Source organism: Myotis brandtii, unplaced genomic scaffold, assembly GCF_000412655.1.
Source record: "Myotis brandtii unplaced genomic scaffold, ASM41265v1 scaffold1384, whole genome shotgun sequence".
NCBI classification, from domain to species: domain Eukaryota; kingdom Metazoa; phylum Chordata; class Mammalia; order Chiroptera; family Vespertilionidae; genus Myotis; species Myotis brandtii.
Genome location: NW_005354938.1, coordinates 70,107 through 91,640, shown reverse-complemented (window position 1 = coordinate 91,640; position 21,534 = coordinate 70,107). Strand labels below are relative to the sequence as shown.

Genomic DNA, 21,534 nt, shown 5'->3' with positions numbered 1-21,534 from the left:
ATAAAACTAGTGAAAGTAGTAGATTTCTAAAGATGAGAATTTTATTTTATACTTTAGTTAAATTCTGTAGAATTTAGTATGTAATGAAGAGGTCATAAAACAACAATTTAATGATATATTTTTTAAAAACTAGTTTGATTCTTTGAGAAAGAAAATTAGGGATGGCAGGGGAGAGTCACTGGGTGGGAAGAGATCAACCAATGAACTTGTATGCATATATGCATAACCCATGGACACAGACAATAGAGTGGTGAAGGTCTGGGTTGGGGTGGGGGTAGGCTAGAGGAGGCCAATGGGGAATAAAGGGGAGCATATGTAATACTTTCAATGATAAAGGTTTTTAAAATCTCAGTAAACTTAAAAATTTTGTTTCTTTAATTATTTTTATAGAGAGCTAACTCATGGCAATTTAAGGAACTGAGTTTTCTATTAATTAAAAATGTAACTAAAATCTCAATACTTGGTGCAGATTTGCCTTTCTTTCTTTATATACAAATGTTTATAAATATATATCATGTTTATTATAGTTTCTCTAATATTTAGAAACTTTATAATTTCTTTTATCTTCATATGACTTTAGAGTATAAGTCAGAAGCTGATGGCTGGATTTGTGGAGTGTTTGGATAGTGAAGATACAGACGAATTTATGCGTCTAGAAGAGGGTAAGTCCTAGATTAAAATGTATACTTTTTATTTTATATAAACACTTCCTATAAAGGAAACTGTTGGTTATATGTCTAGTGATGATATAAGAGAACTGAGAGAATTTGCTAGCATAAATGTATAAGGCTTTTGGGAAACTTCTTAACAAATCTGAACTCAGTGTGATGGCTAACCAGGTAAACTGCAACCAAAGAAAACATGGAGGTTTGGAAAAAAGTTTTATGGTTTTAAATTTGACTTAATGTTCACTTTTTATTGTTTTATAATTTTGTTTTGTGATTTTTACATTAAGGATCAGAATTTGAAAAGAAATTAGCTGGAATTCGTCATGAAACAAGAATCCATATCTTGAATCTTCTCATCACCTCGCTGGAGCGCAATCCACCCAGTCTTGCTCTCTACCTATTGGGCTTTGAATTGAAGAAACCTGTCAGTACCACAAACCTACAAGACCCAGGTAGAGCTATAAGATACATAGGCATTTATTGCTTTTCATATTTATGTAGCTAAGTTAGTAATTTTTATTTTTATATTTTTGTTCATCCTCACCTGAGGATATTTTCCATTGATTTTTAGAGAGAGAGAAGGGAGGGGGTAAGACAGAGAGAGAGGGAAACATTGATGTGAAAGAGATACATCGATTGATTGCCTCCCACATACACACCAAATGGGGCTGAAGATTGAGCCTGAAACTGAGGTATGAACATTACTGAACCTGCAACGCTTCAATCCAAGGGCCAACAGTCTAACTGCTGAGCCAGACTGGCTAGGGCAGTTACTCATTTATTGAATGCCGGGCTCATGGGATAATTCACTGAAAGAAATAATAATGTAGAGAGATGGATCAATCTTTAGTACTTAAAAGTCTGGACAAACTAATAACCCTTAGAAAATTTGTATTTATAAATTTTTGTATCAGTATTTGTAAGGCTGTTTATAGTAGAGGAGATGTTTATGGAACCTAACTTTTGTAGAGGCATTTTCAGGTCTTTAATGCAGACATTTTAAGACAATTTGAATTTTCTCTTGGTTTCATGTAGGAGTGTTAGGTTGCCCTCGGACGTGCCTTCATGCCATCTTAAACATCTTGGAGAAAGGAACTGAAGGGAGGACAGGCCCGGTGGCAGTGAGAGAATCTCCTCAACTTGCTGAGCTATGCTACCAGGTATGCAGCGGGCTGCATTTGGTAGCACTTAATAGAAGAAACTGAACTAGATGCTTGAATATATCAGCAATGAAAGTATAACAGTAAGACTGAGTTGAAATGAATTCATTTGGTAGTTTGACCAGCCTTTCATTTATGGATAAAATCGATAACACACAAATCCCAAGATCCTATAGATCTACAAATACTGTATGTTGATCACTTGAAAAATGGGGGAAATTGGGTTTTTGAGATGGATTTTGACCAGGTGGTGTAGAAACTGCCAATGATGCTGCGTTTCCCTTTGCTTCTTTCTGGTGAAGAGAGCAGTGGATTTGGGTCAGAAGACTTCTGGTTCCCGTCTCTGCCCCTAATAGCTAAGACACCGTGGGCATGCCATGAAACTTCTCTATAAGATTTTTGATCTTTGGAAAGGGCTTAAATGAGAATGTAAGTGAAAGCACTTTTTAAGAACCATGTAACTTATGCAGCCCTATAGTTATATGTAAGGTGGTAGAAAGTCAAACTAGTGTTAAGTTTAAACTATAGTGAAAACTTCTGTCTTGTATTTTAGACTTGTGTTTATTTTTGATTTATTCATTTCACAAGCATTTTAAGAGCTAGTTTTTATAAGATGCAACTAGTTTCTTAATTTAAGTGGCATCCCAATTCACATTTTCATACTAAGAAAAGCATCATGAACTTCTAGTGACATAGATATTTTTGTTTTTCATTTTGTAATTCTTTACTATTTTCTTCTATCCTCTGGCTGTCCAAACGGCCTTTCACTGTAAGTACTACAGCTAGGTCTTCCTTTGAATCAAAATTAATTCTTCCTTAGTAGGGGCATAAACTTTATGTGCATTTTGTTTAGCACAGTGTTGTAGAATTTGTCATATGTAGGTAGAAGCAATGGGTAAGCTTAGTCATCTGAGTAAGCTGAGGGAGTTAGGCAGGCGAAGTGAGAGACTGAAGCCAGATCAGACATAAAGGTGGGAGGGAAGAGGAGAAGCTGATAGGCTGAGAGCACTTGCCCTGCTCTCAGCCCCCTGGTCTTTTTTTTTTTTTTTATTGCTAAAAGTATTACAAAGGGTATTACATATGTGTCCTTTTTTTTTCCCCCCCCTGCCCTTGACAATCCCCTGGCCTCCCCTACCTCCCAGTGTCCCATGTCCATTGGTTATGCTTATATGCATGCACACAAGTCCTTCGGTTGATCTCCTACCCCCCTCCCTCCTGCCCCCCAGCCCTCCCTGGCCTTCCCACTGCAGTTTGACAATCAGTTTGAGGCAGCTCTGCCTCTGTATCTATTATTGTTCAAAAGTTTGTAATGGTCTTTATTATCCATGAATGAGTGAGATCATGTGGTATTTTTCCTTCATTGACTGGCTTATTTCACTTAGCATAATGCTCTCCAGCTCCATCCATGCCGTTGCAAATTGTAAGAGTTCCTTCTTTTTTACAGCAGCATAGTATTCCATTGTGTAGATGTACCACAGTTTTCTAATCCATTCATCTACTGATGGGCACTTAGGCTGTTTCCAGATCTTAGCTATGGTGAATTGTGCTGCTATGAACATATGGGTGCACAAATCCTTTCTGATTGGTGTTTCTGGTTTCTTGGGATATATTCCTAGAAGTGGGATCACAGGGTCAAATGGGAGTTCCATTTTTAGTTTTTTGAGGAAACTCCATACTGTCTTCCATATTGGCTGCACCAGTCCCCCTGGTCTTTTTCATGTTGGAATGCAGGCCCTGGTTTGCCAGATCCTCAGGTTTTAAAACACTGTACTGGCCAAACAAAACATGTCTATACCCTCAGCCTGCCAGTGTATTACATGTGTTCTGTGACGTTGCTACTCAAAACGTGGTCCAGCATCGACAGCATCACCACATGGGAGCTTGTTCATGCAGAAGCTCAGGCCCCACTCCAGACCTGCTGAGCCAGGATTTGCATGTTAACTGGTCCATTTTTAATGAAAGATGCTTCCTTTACCCGTAGGTTTATGCTTAAAAGTCAAACATCTAAAGAGAGCTTCTTTGTTTAAATAAATCTGTAGCAAAGTGAAATATTTGGGCCTTATCAATACCTTCATCATCCAACAATATAAGGCTTTCTGGGTGAAAAAGTCGAGACTGAGCCTTGTGCCTATGCTCTCTTCTTATTTTTTTATTTTTTTACTTTGTAATACTTTTATTAAGAGCAAACCCATATTAGTATTTTTAAACTGTAAGCAATGGGGAACTGAAGTATCAAAGACAATCCATTAGGGATCATATATACTAGACAACCCCCTTACATTTTCTTATTGCTTTTATACAGTCAATATGTAATATTTAAGCAAAACTGAATTTCTTATTAAGCCAACATTTTTGCATATGCTCCCTTCTTTCTGTGCTTTTATCTTTTGTTGGACTTGCAGCAATTCTGCCTGCATAGCTTTATCTTTTGGTGCTATTTCCTGAGTTTTCTTAAGAGCAGCCAATGCTTGATTGTATTCTTTTAATCCTTGAGCTCTATAGTACAGAGCTTTGTTATTTGATGGGTCTATTTCAAGAGCCTCCAAACAACTGTCAGTTGCTCCCTGCCAATTTGATATCTTCAGTTTATAAGCACCAGTGTTCGGCATGCAGCTTAAAGCTACAAGTTGCAGCTTCGATCTTTCTGCTTTCTCAGTAACAGCCTTTGAACCTTCCACATATCTTAAAACTTTTGTATATTTTTTAATGGCTATCTCCCAATTCTGGATTGAAACAAATATTTCTAATGTTTTCCTTTCTTTATTGACTTTATTGGGATGACATTGGTTAATATAATTACACTAGAGGCCCATTGCAGGAAGATTCCTGCAAGAATAGGACTTCCTCTCGCCCATTCCTGCAAGAATAGGGCTTCCTGAGACCGGAGCGAAGCATAGAAGGGAGTGAAGCCCACCGAGGCAGGCTTCGCTCCCTTCTCCACTGCCTCGCTCCCTCCCTTCGCCACTTCACCCTCAGCTCCCTTCCTTCTCTGCCACCAGCTCTGCCTCGCCGGGTCAGGGATCCGAGGCCTGGATCCCGGGGGCAGTGTCTCACGCTGCCCGCCCCACCTGCAGTATGCAAATTTAAGGGCCATCTTTGTTGGGTTAATTTGCATACTCTTCTGATTGGCTGATGGGCATAGTGAATAATCCATTCATCTACTGATGGGCACTTAGGCTGTTTCCAGATCTTAGCTATGGTGAATTGTGCTGCTATGAACATATGGGTGCATATATCCTTTCTGATTGGTGTTTCTGGTTTCTTGGGATATATTCCTAGAAGTGGGATCACAGGGTCAAATGGGAGTTCCATTTTTAGTTTTTTGAGGAAACTCCATACTGTCTTCCATATTGGCTGCACCAGTCCCCCTGGTCTTTTTCATGTTGGAATGCAGGCCCTGGTTTGCCAGATCCTCAGGTTTTAAAACACTGTACTGGCCAAACAAAACATGTCTATACCCTCAGCCTGCCAGTGTATTACATGTGTTCTGTGACGTTGCTACTCAAAACGTGGTCCAGCATCGACAGCATCACCACATGGGAGCTTGTTCATGCAGAAGCTCAGGCCCCACTCCAGACCTGCTGAGCCAGGATTTGCATGTTAACTGGTCCATTTTTAATGAAAGATGCTTCCTTTACCCGTAGGTTTATGCTTAAAAGTCAAACATCTAAAGAGAGCTTCTTTGTTTAAATAAATCTGTAGCAAAGTGAAATATTTGGGCCTTATCAATACCTTCATCATCCAACAATATAAGGCTTTCTGGGTGAAAAAGTCGAGACTGAGCCTTGTGCCTATGCTCTCTTCTTATTTTTTTATTTTTTTACTTTGTAATACTTTTATTAAGAGCAAACCCATATTAGTATTTTTAAACTGTAAGCAATGGGGAACTGAAGTATCAAAGACAATCCATTAGGGATCATATATACTAGACAACCCCCTTACATTTTCTTATTGCTTTTATACAGTCAATATGTAATATTTAAGCAAAACTGAATTTCTTATTAAGCCAACATTTTTGCATATGCTCCCTTCTTTCTGTGCTTTTATCTTTTGTTGGACTTGCAGCAATTCTGCCTGCATAGCTTTATCTTTTGGTGCTATTTCCTGAGTTTTCTTAAGAGCAGCCAATGCTTGATTGTATTCTTTTAATCCTTGAGCTCTATAGTACAGAGCTTTGTTATTTGATGGGTCTATTTCAAGAGCCTCCAAACAACTGTCAGTTGCTCCCTGCCAATTTGATATCTTCAGTTTATAAGCACCAGTGTTCGGCATGCAGCTTAAAGCTACAAGTTGCAGCTTCGATCTTTCTGCTTTCTCAGTAACAGCCTTTGAACCTTCCACATATCTTAAAACTTTTGTATATTTTTTAATGGCTATCTCCCAATTCTGGATTGAAACAAATATTTCTAATGTTTTCCTTTCTTTATTGACTTTATTGGGATGACATTGGTTAATATAATTACACTAGAGGCCCATTGCAGGAAGATTCCTGCAAGAATAGGACTTCCTCTCGCCCATTCCTGCAAGAATAGGGCTTCCTGAGACCGGAGCGAAGCATAGAAGGGAGTGAAGCCCACCGAGGCAGGCTTCGCTCCCTTCTCCACTGCCTCGCTCCCTCCCTTCGCCACTTCACCCTCAGCTCCCTTCCTTCTCTGCCACCAGCTCTGCCTCGCCGGGTCAGGGATCCGAGGCCTGGATCCCGGGGGCAGTGTCTCACGCTGCCCGCCCCACCTGCAGTATGCAAATTTAAGGGCCATCTTTGTTGGGTTAATTTGCATACTCTTCTGATTGGCTGATGGGCATAGTGAAGTACGGTCAATTAGCATCTTTGTCTTTTATTCGTGTAGATAGGTTTCGGGTGTACAGTTTTATAATACATCACCTGTATATTGTCCCAGTGTTTTTTTTAAGTCTTCTGTTATTAATGATATTTTATCTACGTCTTTTAAATCTGTACCTGCATCCTTGGGGAAATCTGAATGACTGTCACCAGAGCCATCTTTTGGGAATGTTCCCCAGTCATCTCCTTCCTTCAATTTTCTGCATTCTGCAATAATGTACAATTTGGCAGGTTTTTCACTTTTCATTTCTACATTTTCCAGAATTGTTGCCACACCCATTCCTTTAATTACTTGGCTAAATACCATGCCTCCCGTCCAAATGAGGAGTTGGAACTGTTGTGATAAAGAGCTGAGAACCATTTGTGCTGCAGCCTGCATTTGCCATGCCTATAATATCAATTTTTATCTATAAAATTTTCACCCTAAATACTTTTTCCACTTGTCCCATTCTGATTTGAGAGGTTTCCACCCTGAATCATAAATGTCTTAATAATTCAATGAAATGGGCATCCTTTGAAACAGAGAGGTTTCCCAGTGATGAGGCCAATGCCTTTTTCTTCTGTACACAATGCCTGAAAATTTTCTGCAGTTTTGGGTGCAATATCTGCAAACAATTCTAAGATAATTTAAACAATTCACTTGCCTCCCAAAGAATACTTAGTGGTTACTGGGGTTGGAGGGCTTAGCTTGGGGGGCGGGTACCGCATTTTGACTTGCTGGTGCATTTGGAAGCTGGTTCAGAGAACCTTGGGGATGTGGGCAGCTGAAACCCAGGAGCAGCTGTTGGCGAAGCAGGTGGCTGCTCTGTTCTTTTTAAGGATGGAGATTTTTCCTACCTGGCCTTGCTGTGAGGACTCACTTTTCGTGTCCTTCTCCCTGTAACAGTATTACCTCTCCCACATCTTTAAGGATCTGTTCCTATATCTTCTTAACTGGCCATTTAATACAAATAACTGGTTTTTGTTTTGTTTTGTGTGAGAAGTTCAAATTAGCTTATCAAATTTTCATTTGTTTATAGAGCATTAAACAATGTCAAGGCTGTTTGAAAAACAAGAATACATGTTCAACAGGATTATTTTTTACCTTGTGTTCCTTTCTTTTTCCTTGTGTACACATACTGTTTATTTGGTTATTCTCTTGGTGTATAAACTTACTATGCAGCTACGATGTAAATCACATTTTGGTTGTTTACAGTTTTTTTCCCTCTGCTTTGTATTATTAAGAATATATTTCTAGATATGGATTTACAGTCAAGTATCAATTTGTTTTATGTATTTACAGTGAACACTGATTTGGCTAATACTGAACCATTGCTCCTAGGGAAAACAGGGTCAGAATCTTGCAAGCCCCTGGTCTCAACATTTTTGTCAACCGATGAATAACTTTGTTTTATGTGTGTTTCTGTTTACATGTACACTTTCATATGCACTTACTGTTAACTCATTAACATTGAACTCCCAGCCAGCAGCACTATAACTCATGCCTGAAGGAAGCTTACCCAGCACCTGTAACTTCTCTGTAAGGCACAGCACAGCCTTTTTGCCCTTAGGAACACCACACAGCACTCCAGCACTATGCTTAGGGGCCATTTTACCAGGAAAATCACTAACTAAACGCACAAAACAGAGTACTAGGGGAAGGACATTTGTTCATAGCATGAGAACTGAAATGAGAAGGCAGAGCATTGCTCTGTTCAGTCTCAGCTGAGAGCATGGAAACTAGGCGACTCAAGTTTTTTGCTGCTTGGTGCCTTTCCATGAATGACCGCAAAAGCATGCGAGTATTGGTTTTGGAGTTACAAATAAGTCTTTGCATGTAGATGAATTTGCAAGTGCAGACTGCAAATAATGAGGATAGACTGTGTTGGGTCAAAGAACATGAATAGTTTTATGACTTCAGATTTTAATTCTGAAGTAATCATAACAATTAGGGTTCTTAAATGGTGCCTGGTATACAGAAAGCATTTAATAAATATTTATAAAATGAATTATTCATGAATGAAAGTCTTCACAACCATTTTGCCAAATACTGGGATTTGCTTTTTGCATTTAAAAGTGTTGCTGATTTTCAGTAGAGGCCTATCTTATTATTGCCTTACTGTTTTCAAATTACTGAAAAGGGTGAACATTTTTCTTCAGTTACTGGCTATTTTTATTTTTTTCTCATGCAAAATGTTTTTTGCCATTTTATCTATTTGGATCTCTTGATGATATTCATATTTTTAATGGAGATCTTTATATGTTTTATAGCTATTCACTTTTTCTTATATTTGATATAAAAGCATTTATTCCTTACTCAATTATTTTCTGTTAAATTTTTATTTAGAGTTTATATTTGCTATTTAGTTGAATCTGTAGATCTTTGTAATTTTTCCATTGCTTCAATTCTGGTAAATTTATTATCTTCCTAGGAGGTTGGGATAAAATAACTGGTTTTCAGAAGTTACTTCCAAGTAATTTGCTACTATTAATAGTTAAAATACTAAAAATTGTTAATTACCTATATATATTAATAAATATATTTAGAGTGATTTCAAGATTAGTCCTATAGTAATGTCTTCATCACTCAATTGTATCTTAATGTATCATTTTTAGTTAAGGTGCTAAAGACTGCTTATAACTCTGAGCTTCCAAGTTTTATGCTTGTGTTTATCCATTTTGCTTGAGTTGTTGACGGATCTTAGTTTCCACTTGATCTAAGCTTACATTTTATCTTAAGATGTATAACAAAACAAAACACTGACTTGGGGATTCTCCTATTTTCATTTTTAAGGTGATATATCAGTTATGTGCGTGCTCTGATACATCTGGTCCTACTATGAGATACTTGAGAACCAGCCAGGACTTCTTATTTTCTCAGTTGCAACATTTACCTTTTTCTAACAAAGGTAGGACATTATTTTTCCTTAAATTTGCGAAGTCCATGTTGAGTGGTTTTACTTATGTAACGTTTTGGGGTTGTAGTTACAGTTGTGGAATTCTGTGTTCTTTTTGCTACTTGCTTGTTACTTTGGGTTGCTTTTGTAATTTGTGCTAAGATCAATGTTTTAACTGCTAGCACAAAATTATTTTAAAAAATAGCCTGTCAGCCCAGCTGGAGTGGTTCAGTGGTTGAGCATCGACCTATGAACCAGGAGGTCACAGTTTGATTCCTGATCAGGGCACATGCCCGGGTTGCAGGCTCAGTCACTAGTAGGGGGCATTGCAGGAGGCAGCCGATCTATAATGTTCCTCTCTCATCAATGTTTCTATCTCTCTATGCCTCTCCATTCCTCTCTCTCTCAAATAATCAATGAAAACATTTTAAGACATTTAATATTGGAAAAAAATAACCTGTCAGATCATTTTCCTAATAAATAAAATTTTAAAATTGTATTTGAAGGCTAAGAAAATATTTATATGAGAAAATTCTGGAAATTTAGATTTTTTTAGTAAAAATTGTTTTATAAAAATCTGGTTTTTGTTTCATGTGTATATATTGAAACTAATTAGGTCTTGAAATGAAAAATAGAAAACTAATTATGATGGAAACTATTTATAACTTAGTTTATTGACCTGACCAACACAATTATCCCAGGCTAACCCATGCTTTATAGAATTCTATATTACATAATTTTCTTTTTGATTGATTTTTAATAATTTTTTGAATTTATATTATAGCCACACAGCGATGATCTGTTTAGTTTTAAAGTTTATGAGGTATCATCTTTGTGTTTTAGGAAATCCACAATCACTGATTTCATAATAAATTTTCATTATTAGTAATTATAAGCTTCTAATTTCCTTTCTTTAAAATATATTTTTATTGATTTCAAAGAGGAAGGGAGACGGAGAGAGAGAGAAACATCAATGATGAGGATCATTGATCGTCTGCCTTTTGCACGCCCCCTACTGGGGATCAAGCCCACAACCTGGGCATGTGCCCTTGACTGGAATCGAACCCAGGACCCTTTAGTCCACAGGTCGGCACTCTATTCACTGAGCCAAACCACTTTTTAGAGTGATGATGTGAGAGACCGTTGCGAATTATCCAATGGCAAAATATTTTTCACTTTATTTTCATAAGTGTATCTATCTTATTTTTAGTTCTAAGATTTTTTGTTTATTTAAGAAGCTTTTTAAAAACCTTTTATGCTTAATTAGAACGAAAACTTAATCTTGCCTATTATGATATCTGTTTTTAAAAAATTGATCTAGTGTTGCCCATTATTATTATTAGTAGTAGTAGTAGCAGCAGCAGCAGTAATAGTGTTTGGTGTGTTTTATGTTTATATTGCCACAATTTAGGACTTCAAAACCAGGCATATTAAAATAATACTGGAATCAAAAACCTATATAAGTGATTATCAACCCTACTTACATGGGTTTTTTTTGGTAAAAGTTTTACTATGCACAGAGCAGGGAGGAGGCTAATCCTTCTTGGCATCCGCTTTTCGGATGTGTGTCCCCACACTTTTCTTGATGAACTTGAGGACCCACTTGTTTTTGGAGACCAGGAGCTGCTCCATGGCACTCTGCTCATAAGGAGTGAAACCCACACCTCTCGGATCATGTCCCACACAGACTTGGTGGCTTGGTGAGGCGTCCGCAGTGGCGGCTGTGCCTCGGCTGGCTCATGTTCTTGGTCCCCTTGTGGCCCTTGTTGAGGCCCACGCCATGGGGCAGTGCAGAGCCAGAGCTGTGGCTGCTGTTCTTTAACGGCTGCTGCGGTGGAAAGCACAAGTCTAATTTTATGTTCAACCAAATGTCCTGGGTTATCTTAAGAGATCTCATAAAGTTATACAATCTAAATTAATTTTAAGTTTTAAAATGTATTTTTGTGAAATAAAAATCAAACTATGATAGTTTTTTTAATATATTTCATTTAAAAAGTATTTGTATATGTTTGAGAATTTTTTTAAAGTATTACGTTCTATGTTAATACCAAATGTGACAGACTCAGAATTCTGTAGATTTGTATGAAATCATCCTGGTAATAGAAACTTGATTCTTCTATTCTTCATTTGCTTTTGGTCATCTTTTATAAATATGTACAACCTTATTTTTTTCTCCTGTCGCATCTGTTTTTTCTTTTTTAATGATACAGAGTGATAAATTATTGTGTTGCCAACTTTCATAAATTAACTATGTTACATGGGAATATATCTGAGAAGTTATGGAATTTAGGTCTGTTCTGATCTTGTATTATTTTTCTGGGAAACTAAACTTATGTATTTAATTTCCAGAATATGAAATATCTATGTTGAACCAAATGTCATGGCTGATGAAGACTGCCTGCATAGAACTAAGGGTAACGTCTCTGAATCGTCAGCGGTCACATACCCAGAGGCTCCTACACCTCTTGCTGGATGACATGCCAGTGAAACCATACTCAGGTGAACATGTGAATGTTGGCATTGCTTTATTGTGCTGCTGACTGGTCTGAGTGAATGCGACAACAAATCTGAATCTTGTGCTTAATATGTGATTATAGGCCAAGCAAGTTCTTTCCACCTTGCTTAAAACACAGAATTTTTTCCCTTAAAACACAAAATTTGAAAATCATCTCATAATTGTCATTTTATTATTGTTTGAAGCATACAAATTTTGCTCTAATCACATACACAAATATTCAGTGGAGTTTGTCCACAGAGCCAGCAGGATCCAAGGTATTTTAAAAAATGTATATTTTTACTAGAGGCCCATCCGTGCACCAGTAGGGTCCCTCGGCCTGGCCTGTGCACTCTCGCAATCCAGGACCCCTCGGGGGATGTCAGATAGCCGGTTTCGGCCCAATCCCCGCAGGCCCGATCCAGACAGGCGGGAGCCCTATCTGTGCATTGAGCATCTGTCCCCTGGTGGTCAGTGTGCGTCATAGCGACTGGTCCACTGGTCATTTGGTCATCCAGTTGCTTAGGCTTTTATATATATAGATTGATTTCAAAGAGGAAAGGAAAGGGAGAGAGAGACAGAAACATCAATGATGAGAGAGAATCACTAACCAGCTGCTTCCCACATGCCCCCCTCTGGGGTTCGAGCTCCCAACCTGGGCATGTGATCTCCTGGTTCATAGGTCAATGCTCAGCCACTGAGCCATGCTGGCTGGGAGACCCAACATATCTTAATAAGTATTATATTTGCAAATTAAGCATAAGCTTTTCTAATCATCTCTTGGGCATGATTGGGTCCTGCCTCTTGTGGAGTTCTGAGTATCCTCTTTACAATTGTGAAGTGGATCCCAGAGGGACAGAAAGAATTAGAGGAATGTTGTTGGTAAGTCCTCATCATCTTTGCATTTTAATTATCTGTTTGCAAAGGGCTCTTTGACCTAGAAACAATGACCTAGAAATAAAATACTTTATGCTTGTTATTTTCAAATAAAGTTTACAAGTATGTTGTTCTTTTTCTGATCTGTTGTTACTGATGCTCCAACAGATGGTGAAGGAGGACTAGAAGATGAAAATAGGTCTGTCTCTGGGTTCCTTCATTTTGACACGACTACAAAAGGTAAAGTCTTTTGAATTCATGATAAATTTATAGGTATATATTAAATTGCTTAAAATTTCTAGAAACAATTATTATGCCCATGTCCTCAAATTCTTAACTGGTATAGAAAAGCTGTATAAAGGATTGTCATCCAAAATATGTTATAAATAGGATGATAGGATGGGAAAAAAGTATTTTTGCAAATGGATGTATTAAAAATAAAATTAAGTTTTATTTAACTTTCTAGATTTCATTTTCTAGACTGATGTCCTTTTTGAACTTAGCACTCACTAGCTTTGATTTGAGTATGGTGGTTTGCTCTTCTCCTCAGTGTCCCAAGTAAACTTGAACTACTTTTTATTATTTCCAGTACGTCGAAAAATTTTAAGTATTCTTGACTCGATTGACTTCAGTCAGGAGATTCCTGAGCCTTTGCAATTGGATTTCTTTGATCGGGTCCAGATTGAACAAGTTATAGCAAACTGTGAACACAAGAATTTACGGGGACAGACAGTCTGCAATGTCAAGGTGAGGATGACTTTCAAGTGTGTGCAGACTGAATAATCAGACAAAAATACAATCATGCAATTGTTTTCTGATAGAGATACTGTTTTATTGGACTGTGGTTTTTAGTTTTCAAATAGCTGGAAAATCAAACTGAATAGAGCACATTACCTTTACCTGTTTAAAAAGTTCCTCATCACCTTTCTCTTAGTAGTCATGCTGTCCAGTTATAACATGGAGTGTGTGGTTTTTTAATATATACTTTAAAAACTTTATTTAAAATGTTATTGGATTTATAGTATATTTATATTCATCTGTCACAAATTGCATTTTGTGAATATAGGTCTAAAGTTGAGGAATAGATCTATAATGTAGATATAGAGGATTAAACAAATAAGCTAATTTATCAGTCAAATTCTTATTTATAATAGTTAGGCAGCATGCATTGTTATTATTTTATAATCTTTATCATCTTTATCTTTCTCATCCCTGCCCCCTGCTATGGAGTGGTTTTAACTCTTTAACTTTCTGCCAGGTAAATGGTATTGACCTCACTAGTAGGAGGATAACCAGGGCAGGCTCTTTGGTGCCACTCTCAAATGTGAGGGGTACCTGATGTTTCTGACTGGAGACCGGACGGTGCCACAGTTAGATTGTATAAGGGTGTCTGCGAGTTTCCCCCCTAGGGCAGCTTATAGGAATTGCTAGGGGTTACTGTTCTACCAGTGTCTGAAACAGTCTTATTTTTCTCTCTTTACCTCCTTCCATAGCTTCTTCATAGAGTTCTCGTAGCTGAAGTAAATGCCCTTCAGGGTATGGCAGCCATAGGACAGAGACCTCTGCTAATGGAGGTAAGCCTGTTGAGTCTGTTCGCTTTAAACTTTTAACTTCTTAAATTGCCAGTTAGAAGACAACCCAATAAATGGACTTGTAGTTCATCAATTAGTAAATTACTTAAAATTTTAACTTTAATGGAATCTTTCCTTTTTTTACTTTATAACTTTTATGAACTGAACTAAAGCTAATGTCTGGATGCCAGAGTAAGTAACATTTTTTCTGGTAGGCCAGTTAAGGATTTGCAGCTCGTTCGTGTTGTATATTAGACCACTTGCTCCCTATCAGTGAGGGAGGAGAGAGTCATTTGTTGTCACAAGTGGGGATTTGTGGGTAAGAGGTCAGATGGGAAGAACCACATACATGGAAACAGTTGGCTAGACAAAAGCAAGAAATAAGAAATAAAAGACATGACAAGGAAACATGCCACTGAACTTGGGTTTTAGGTAACTCTAGTGCTCCAGATTTAGTTTAAGTAGATAGTTGCAAAGAGAAAGAAGATGGGGTTATAAAAAAGCTGATTTCCACCTCTACCACCTTTGCTCCCTGCCTTACACACACACAGCCGCATACACACACACAGCCATATATATTGTTTTTCATAGCACTGGCCACCAATATAACGTGGAAAGTTGTCTGCTGACTGGCATACATGTAGAAAGTTTGCAAAATATTCTATAAATGTTTTCAGATTACCTGACTGTAAGAAAATAGGAACCTGTTGGTAAAAGATTGTATTTGCCATGTGTTAACCTTGTAATTCAATTTCTCTGGCTTTAGGAAATCAGCACCATACTTCAGTATGTGGTAGCAAGAAACAAGTTGTTGCAGTGTCTTCATGCAAAACGGCATGTGCTGGAGTCATGGAGGCAGCTGGTCGAAATTATACTGACAGCTTGTCCCCAGGACCTCATTCAGACAGAGGACCGACAACTGATCATTCGTGATATTTTACAAGATGTGCATGATAAGGTGACATACTTCCTGAATTAGTTCAGACTGCTGAACAAATGTTTATATACATACTAGAGGCCCGATGCATGAAATTTGTGCAAGAGTAGGCCTTCCTTCCTCCGGCTGCCAGCATTGGCTTCCCTCTGGCTGCTGGCAGGCACCCAGGACCCGGGCTTCCCTCGCAGGCCTGGCTTCATCTGGAAGGACGTCTGGTCTAATTAGCATATTACGCTTTTATTATTATAGATAGTTTGCCAAACTCTTTTTTTTTAAGTTTTAGATTAGGATTAGGTAGAATTGCGCAATACCAATGTTAAGACTTTCTTTGAGAAAGGTATTAATTCTGTATAGTAGTTGCTCTGAACCACAGTGTGTATCAGAATTATCTAGGGCCGTAGTCGGCAAACTGCGGCTCGCGAGCCACATGCGGCTCTTTGGCCCCTTGAGTGTGGCTCTTCCTAAGCCTTAGGAGTACCCTAATTTTTTTTTTTTATTTTTTTTATAAATAAGCACATGGACTGGATCTTGGATGCCCATAGAGAAGTCTTGAAATCTTTTTTTCTTTTTTTAAATATATTTTATTGATTTTTTACAGAGAGGAAGGGAGAGAGATAGAGAGTTAGAAACATCGATCATCTGCCTCCTGCACACGCAACCAAGGTGCATGCCCTTGACCGGAATCGAACCTGGGACCTTTCAGTCCGCAGGCCAACGTTCTATCCACTGAGCCAAACCAGTTTCGGCAGGAGTACCCTAATTAAGTTAATAACAGTGTACCTACCTATATAGTTTAAGTTTAAAAAATTTGGCTCTCAAAAGAAATTTCAATCGTTGTACTGTTGATATTTGGCTCTGTTGACTAATGAGTTTGCTGACCACTGATCTAGGGAGTTTTTAAAAAATCCATATGGACAAATTTTACACCAGACCTACTGAATAGGACACTAGTGGTGAGGCCATTTATGTGATTTGCCATTAAAAACCTCCCAGGGAATTAAAAGGAATCCCTTCTGGTTAAAAACATGTGTTTCTCTCTGTTTATTAGCTTTTATTTTCCTGGAACAGTGTAATGCTATTCTTATATTCTTATGGTAGTTGAAAAGCTAAGCATATATAAAATATATTAATGACTGTAGCTGAAAGCAGGGTCCTCACTCTGACTTGTCTTTCTACTTTAAGATACTGGATGATGAGGCAGCACAGGAGTTAATGCCAGTGGTAGCAGGTGCTGTGTTCACCCTGACCGCCCACCTAAGCCAAGCTGTGCGCACGGAGCAGAAGCAGCCATTAGCCTCGGGACTCGGAGAAGCCCATTACGCTTTTATGCTTGATAGCTCTTTCACCTCCCCTCCAGCACAGAACCCAGTGGTGGATTTCACTTCTGTTGGAGATTCTTCACTTCACATCATTTTGAAGAAACTGTTAGACTTCATTTTGAAAACAGGTTTTTTTCATCGAAATTTTCTATAAATTATAGCTTTTGTATTTGTTTTAACTTGAGTTTGAAAAAAGGTTTTTACTTTACTGTGTATCCCTAGGTGGTGGGTTCCAGCGAGTGAGGACACACTTGTATGGCTCTCTGCTTTATTACCTACAGATTGCACAGAGACCTGATGAACCGGACACCTTAGAAGCAGGTAGAATTAGATAGATCTCCAATCTATTCTGTTTTAGGATTTGTTAAATTTTTAAAAATCACTTTTCCATCTTTTGTCTAAGCAAAGCTGTAATAAGTCTGTATGGGATCATTTAAAGGCTTACTCTAAAATAGAGAAGAATGGTTAGTTTTCTAAAATTCTGAAGGTAGTCTGTGAAAACAAACCCTCGAACACAACCCTAGCTTATGTTTTAACTCGCTGTCCTGCCCCCGGTTCACTGAACAACGTGCTGTGGTGTGTGCACCCTCATTCCTCTTTTGTTGTGCAGCCCACTACACATATAGGTGAGCCTTTTAAAATGGCTGTTTTTCCAAAGCATGGAAGTAACATTATTTTACAATTTGCTTTATTCATAGGTATTTGCATTATTTCTAATTTTACTATAAAAAATGTTGCCTCAAATAGTCTTTTATATGCTTATGTATTTTTCAAGAAGAATAATTCGCCGAAGCCGGTTTGGCTCAGTGGATAGAGCGTCGGCCTGCGGACTGAAAGGTCCCAGGTTCGATTCCGGTCAAGGGCATGTACCTGGGTTGTGGGCACATCCCCGGTGGGAGATGTGCAGGAGGCAGCTGATCAATGTTTCTCTCTCATCGATGTTTCTAACTCTCTATCTCTCTCCCTTCCTCTCTGTAAAAAAATCAATAAAATATATTTAAAAAAAAAAAAAAGAAGAAGAATTCATGGTGGAATTTCATGACAAGAGTGTGCACATTTTTCTTTTAATAGATTCTCTTGAATAGCCCTCTACCATTTACATGCTCACCTATAGCATATACGTCTTTTTGTACTAATGTGAGGTTTTTCTTGGACAAATTGCAAGAAGCAGAATTTCTTGTTTAGAAGATATGCATATTTAAAATATTGATAAATGTTGCTTTCTAAAATGTAGTGTTTTTAATTAATAGTAATAAGCTGATTCTTTGGTCTCTAGATATGAAAAATATTTTTGACAGTTCAACAGACCAGTCAGTGTATAGTACTTACTCTATGCCAGAGTTATTCTGCTATTTAGGAACTTATTATAAGCACCTTTGGATAATGGGCTCCTTGTGCCCTTCTAAGAATCCTTAGGAGTGTTTCTCATTTTGTACACACATTCTTTTTTTTTTTTTTTTTTTTTAATACATTTTCATTGATTTTTTAGAGAGAGAGGAAAGGGGAAAGAGAGAGAGAGAAAGAGAGACATTTATGTGAGAAACATCAGTCTGATCTCTTGCCTCCTGTAGGGGATCCAACCCTGACTAGGAATCCAACCCACAACCTGGGTATGTGCCCTGACTGGAAATACAACCAGTGACCTTTTGGTCAATGGAACAACATTCAACCAACCGAGCCACACTGGCCAGGGATCTGTACATAGATTCTTAAAAACCACTCTGTGGCCCTAGCTGGTTTGGCTCAGTGGATAGAGCGTCGGCCTGCAGACTGAAGGGTCCTGGGTTCGATTCCGGTCAAGGGCACATGCCTGGGTTGCGGGCTCGATCCCCAGTAGGGGGCGTGCAGGAGGCAGCCAATGGATGATTCTCTCTCATCATTGATGTTTCTATCTCTCCCTTCCTTTCTGAAATCAATAAAAATATTAAAAACAAACAGAAAACCCCACTCTGTGTATAAGACCCAGATTATCTCATATTATTCTTTACTGGTTATATATTTTTATGTACTATCTTTCTTAGAAGGTAATCATAGCCAAATGATGTATTTATAGAAATGTCCTACCCACTTAAATAATGCACACAAATATTTTTAAGGTCATTAATAATAAAAGAATAGTTCCGAGAAGCTTTTTAAACAGGAACTTTTTTTAAGTGAGAGATAGGAATGGGGATCCCACTCCCCTACCCCGCAACATAACTCCCCCATTTTCCTCCTCTTTTAACTTGTATTTAGTTGAATTGGCAAAATCAACACTTAACCGCTAGGTGGAGCTCTACATCATGATTTTGATAAATTATTATCAAGTTGTAGTAAAGCAATGTGACCTGAAAGAAAATTTTTTGTTTGTAATTTTCAAATGATCAATGTTTAGAATAATTTCATCACTTAGTTTTTTCTTAGCCATAATTACTGGTTATTCTGACTTATTTTAAGTAGCAAAGTACCTTTTCCCCTTAGGTAGTAGTGTTTTTAAGTTTTAAATTAGAAACATTAAATTTAGTAAGTATTTATTGAGCACATACTTTTATGCCAGACACTGTACCTACTTTCTGTTTTGTTTTAAAACAACAACTGAATTTTAATGCTTACATACTTATTTTCCATACCACTTTTACTGTGCTTATAATGTAACCATATATTGGGCAGCCATTTACCTTATTTTGTGTAAAAGGAATCTGACTTACAGAGACGAAATAACTTGCTTATCTGGCAGATATGAGAATCAGAATTCAGTTTTAAGTTTTCTCCATTTGTTTCTCTTGAATGTTTTTTCTCTTGACCTTAACACCTCACACCATCATATTTTTGTCTTTTAATTTTTCCTTATTGTAGTTTAACAGATAATACCTACCAGCATGTTGTGCATGAAGTGTAATGATTCAGTGATCAAATTGGAGTGTTTTAACTTTTTCTGTTGTAACTCTTTTAGCCAAAAAAACCATGTGGGAAAGGTTGACAGCCCCTGAAGACGTGTTTAGTAAATTACAGAGAGAAAACATAGCCATCATTGAGAGCTACGGTGCTGCCCTCATGGAAGTGGTCTGTCGAGATGCCTGTGACGGTCATGAGATTGGAAGGGTATAGTAGCTCCTGTTTAGTATTATAATTGAGTACATATTTTTACTTGTTAATGAATAAACTGATTCAACTTTTTAAATGTATGTTATATATTGAGAATTATTTTCTACAGTGTATTAGTGAATTTGCTTACTTGCTATAATTTGGAATTTCTATTTTGTTTAGTCATATGTTTTGTTTAATTCTGTTTAGAATCTCAATTAGTCCAGAATTTTCCCTCAGATTAATCTTTTTGCTGATTTTGAGGTTGGCCTGACATGAGTAGAAACAATAGAGATGGTGCAGACAACTTTCTGCTAGTGGAAAATTATGTAGTATATGAATCATGTTGAAAACCATGGGAGACAGGATTTTAAGAAGTGCGTAAAATATAGACTGTAGTAAATTCTCAGTTATATTTTAAAAAATGCTTGTGTTCTTATGCGTAGGAAAAAGACGAGGAGGAGATAGACCAAAATGGATTAACTGTATTTATCAAACTATGTATTTTCTGTATACTTTTCTATAATGAATGTGTAAAATTTTATGATAGGGGAAAAAAGCTATTTAAAAAAATCTTTGCTCTAACAAGTAATGTTTAGATTATGCTGAAATATATTAAATGCCATTATTTTAATGTATTAGGTTTTGTTTCAGAAAAAAAACTTTATCCTGAAAATTTTCCTTTTATTAATCAATCGAGATTTTGTATATATATCTTACAATTTCTCAAAAAAAAAAAAAATAAGAAAGTTTTATTGCAAGCAATGATCTTCCTTGTAAGAAAGGTTCTGAGTATTTCCAGATGAAGGCCATTTCTGTCTTCAAGTTTGGTAGCCTCCTCCATGTCTTGCATTTCGATTTATCTTCAGATGCTGGCGCTGGCTCTGCTCGATCGGATCGTCTCGGTGGACAAGCAGCAGCAGTGGCTTCTGTACCTGTCCAACAGTGGCTATTTGAAGGTGCTTGTGGACAGCTTGGTGGAAGATGACCATACTTTGCAGAGCTTACTCACACCACAACCGCCACTTTTAAAAGCTCTTTATACTTATGAATCCAAAATGGTAAGGCTTTATATTCATTTGAAGTTAGATCACCGTTCGTTTCCTCTTGCGGGGATAGATGTAGTCAAGAACGTTAATGTAGAATAGTATACTACGTATTTGGAATATTTCTATCATGTAATCCAGAATCATTCTAAGGAGTTTTAAATTTGGTGACATATGCTAGAAATGTATCTCCTAAGCATGCCAAAGTTGATTTGAAATGTTCCTGAGAGGGTTAGTTGGATAATGGGACTGCTGCCTACTCACATTGCTGGTGGTGGCGAAAGATGTGCCACTCAGTGCTGTGAGGAGGGCAGGCAGCCAAGTTGTCCTTCCAGGACAAGATTCTGGCATAGCAGTTGCCTCCTGAACATTCATTCCAATGTAGATGTGCTAGTTCTACTTTAGATGCAGGATTCTCTGTGCAGTCTATAATTCATCATTTCCTTTACTCCAAATCGGTTTTCTCTGTTTCTGACTGCTTAAAAATATTACAGGGTCACAATAATAGAAGCACTAAAGTCTTAGGTTTTTTATTAACTTTTTCTCACTCCTCTGTTCATTTATTCAAGTACTAGAGGCCCGGGGCACAAAAATTTGTGCGCCCGGGGGGGGGGGTCCCTCAGCCCGGCCTATGCCCTCTTGCAGTCTGGGACCCCTTGGAGGATGTCCACCTGCTGGCTTAGG

The 21,534-nt window shown here is 37.7% G+C and overlaps 1 protein-coding gene and 1 pseudogene across 2 annotated transcripts in view; one reads left to right on the top strand and one right to left on the bottom strand.

Annotated features, from left to right (window-relative positions):
• NUP205 (nucleoporin 205kDa) overlaps positions 1-21,534 on the top strand; it is a 78,887-nt gene that overhangs the window by 34,728 nt on the left and 22,625 nt on the right. For both annotated transcript variants that reach the window (XM_005860687.2, XM_014535135.1), the window contains exons 20-32: positions 581-662; positions 956-1,120; positions 1,704-1,828; positions 9,442-9,556; positions 11,894-12,043; positions 13,083-13,154; positions 13,504-13,661; positions 14,408-14,488; positions 15,252-15,443; positions 16,605-16,869; positions 16,964-17,062; positions 19,674-19,822; positions 20,674-20,865. In XM_005860687.2, coding sequence (XP_005860749.1) covers positions 581-662; positions 956-1,120; positions 1,704-1,828; positions 9,442-9,556; positions 11,894-12,043; positions 13,083-13,154; positions 13,504-13,661; positions 14,408-14,488; positions 15,252-15,443; positions 16,605-16,869; positions 16,964-17,062; positions 19,674-19,822; positions 20,674-20,865 — 1,845 coding nt within the window. The remainder of the gene's footprint in view (positions 1-580; positions 663-955; positions 1,121-1,703; positions 1,829-9,441; positions 9,557-11,893; positions 12,044-13,082; positions 13,155-13,503; positions 13,662-14,407; positions 14,489-15,251; positions 15,444-16,604; positions 16,870-16,963; positions 17,063-19,673; positions 19,823-20,673; positions 20,866-21,534) is intronic.
• Positions 5,786-8,258, bottom strand: LOC102254942 (annotated as a pseudogene).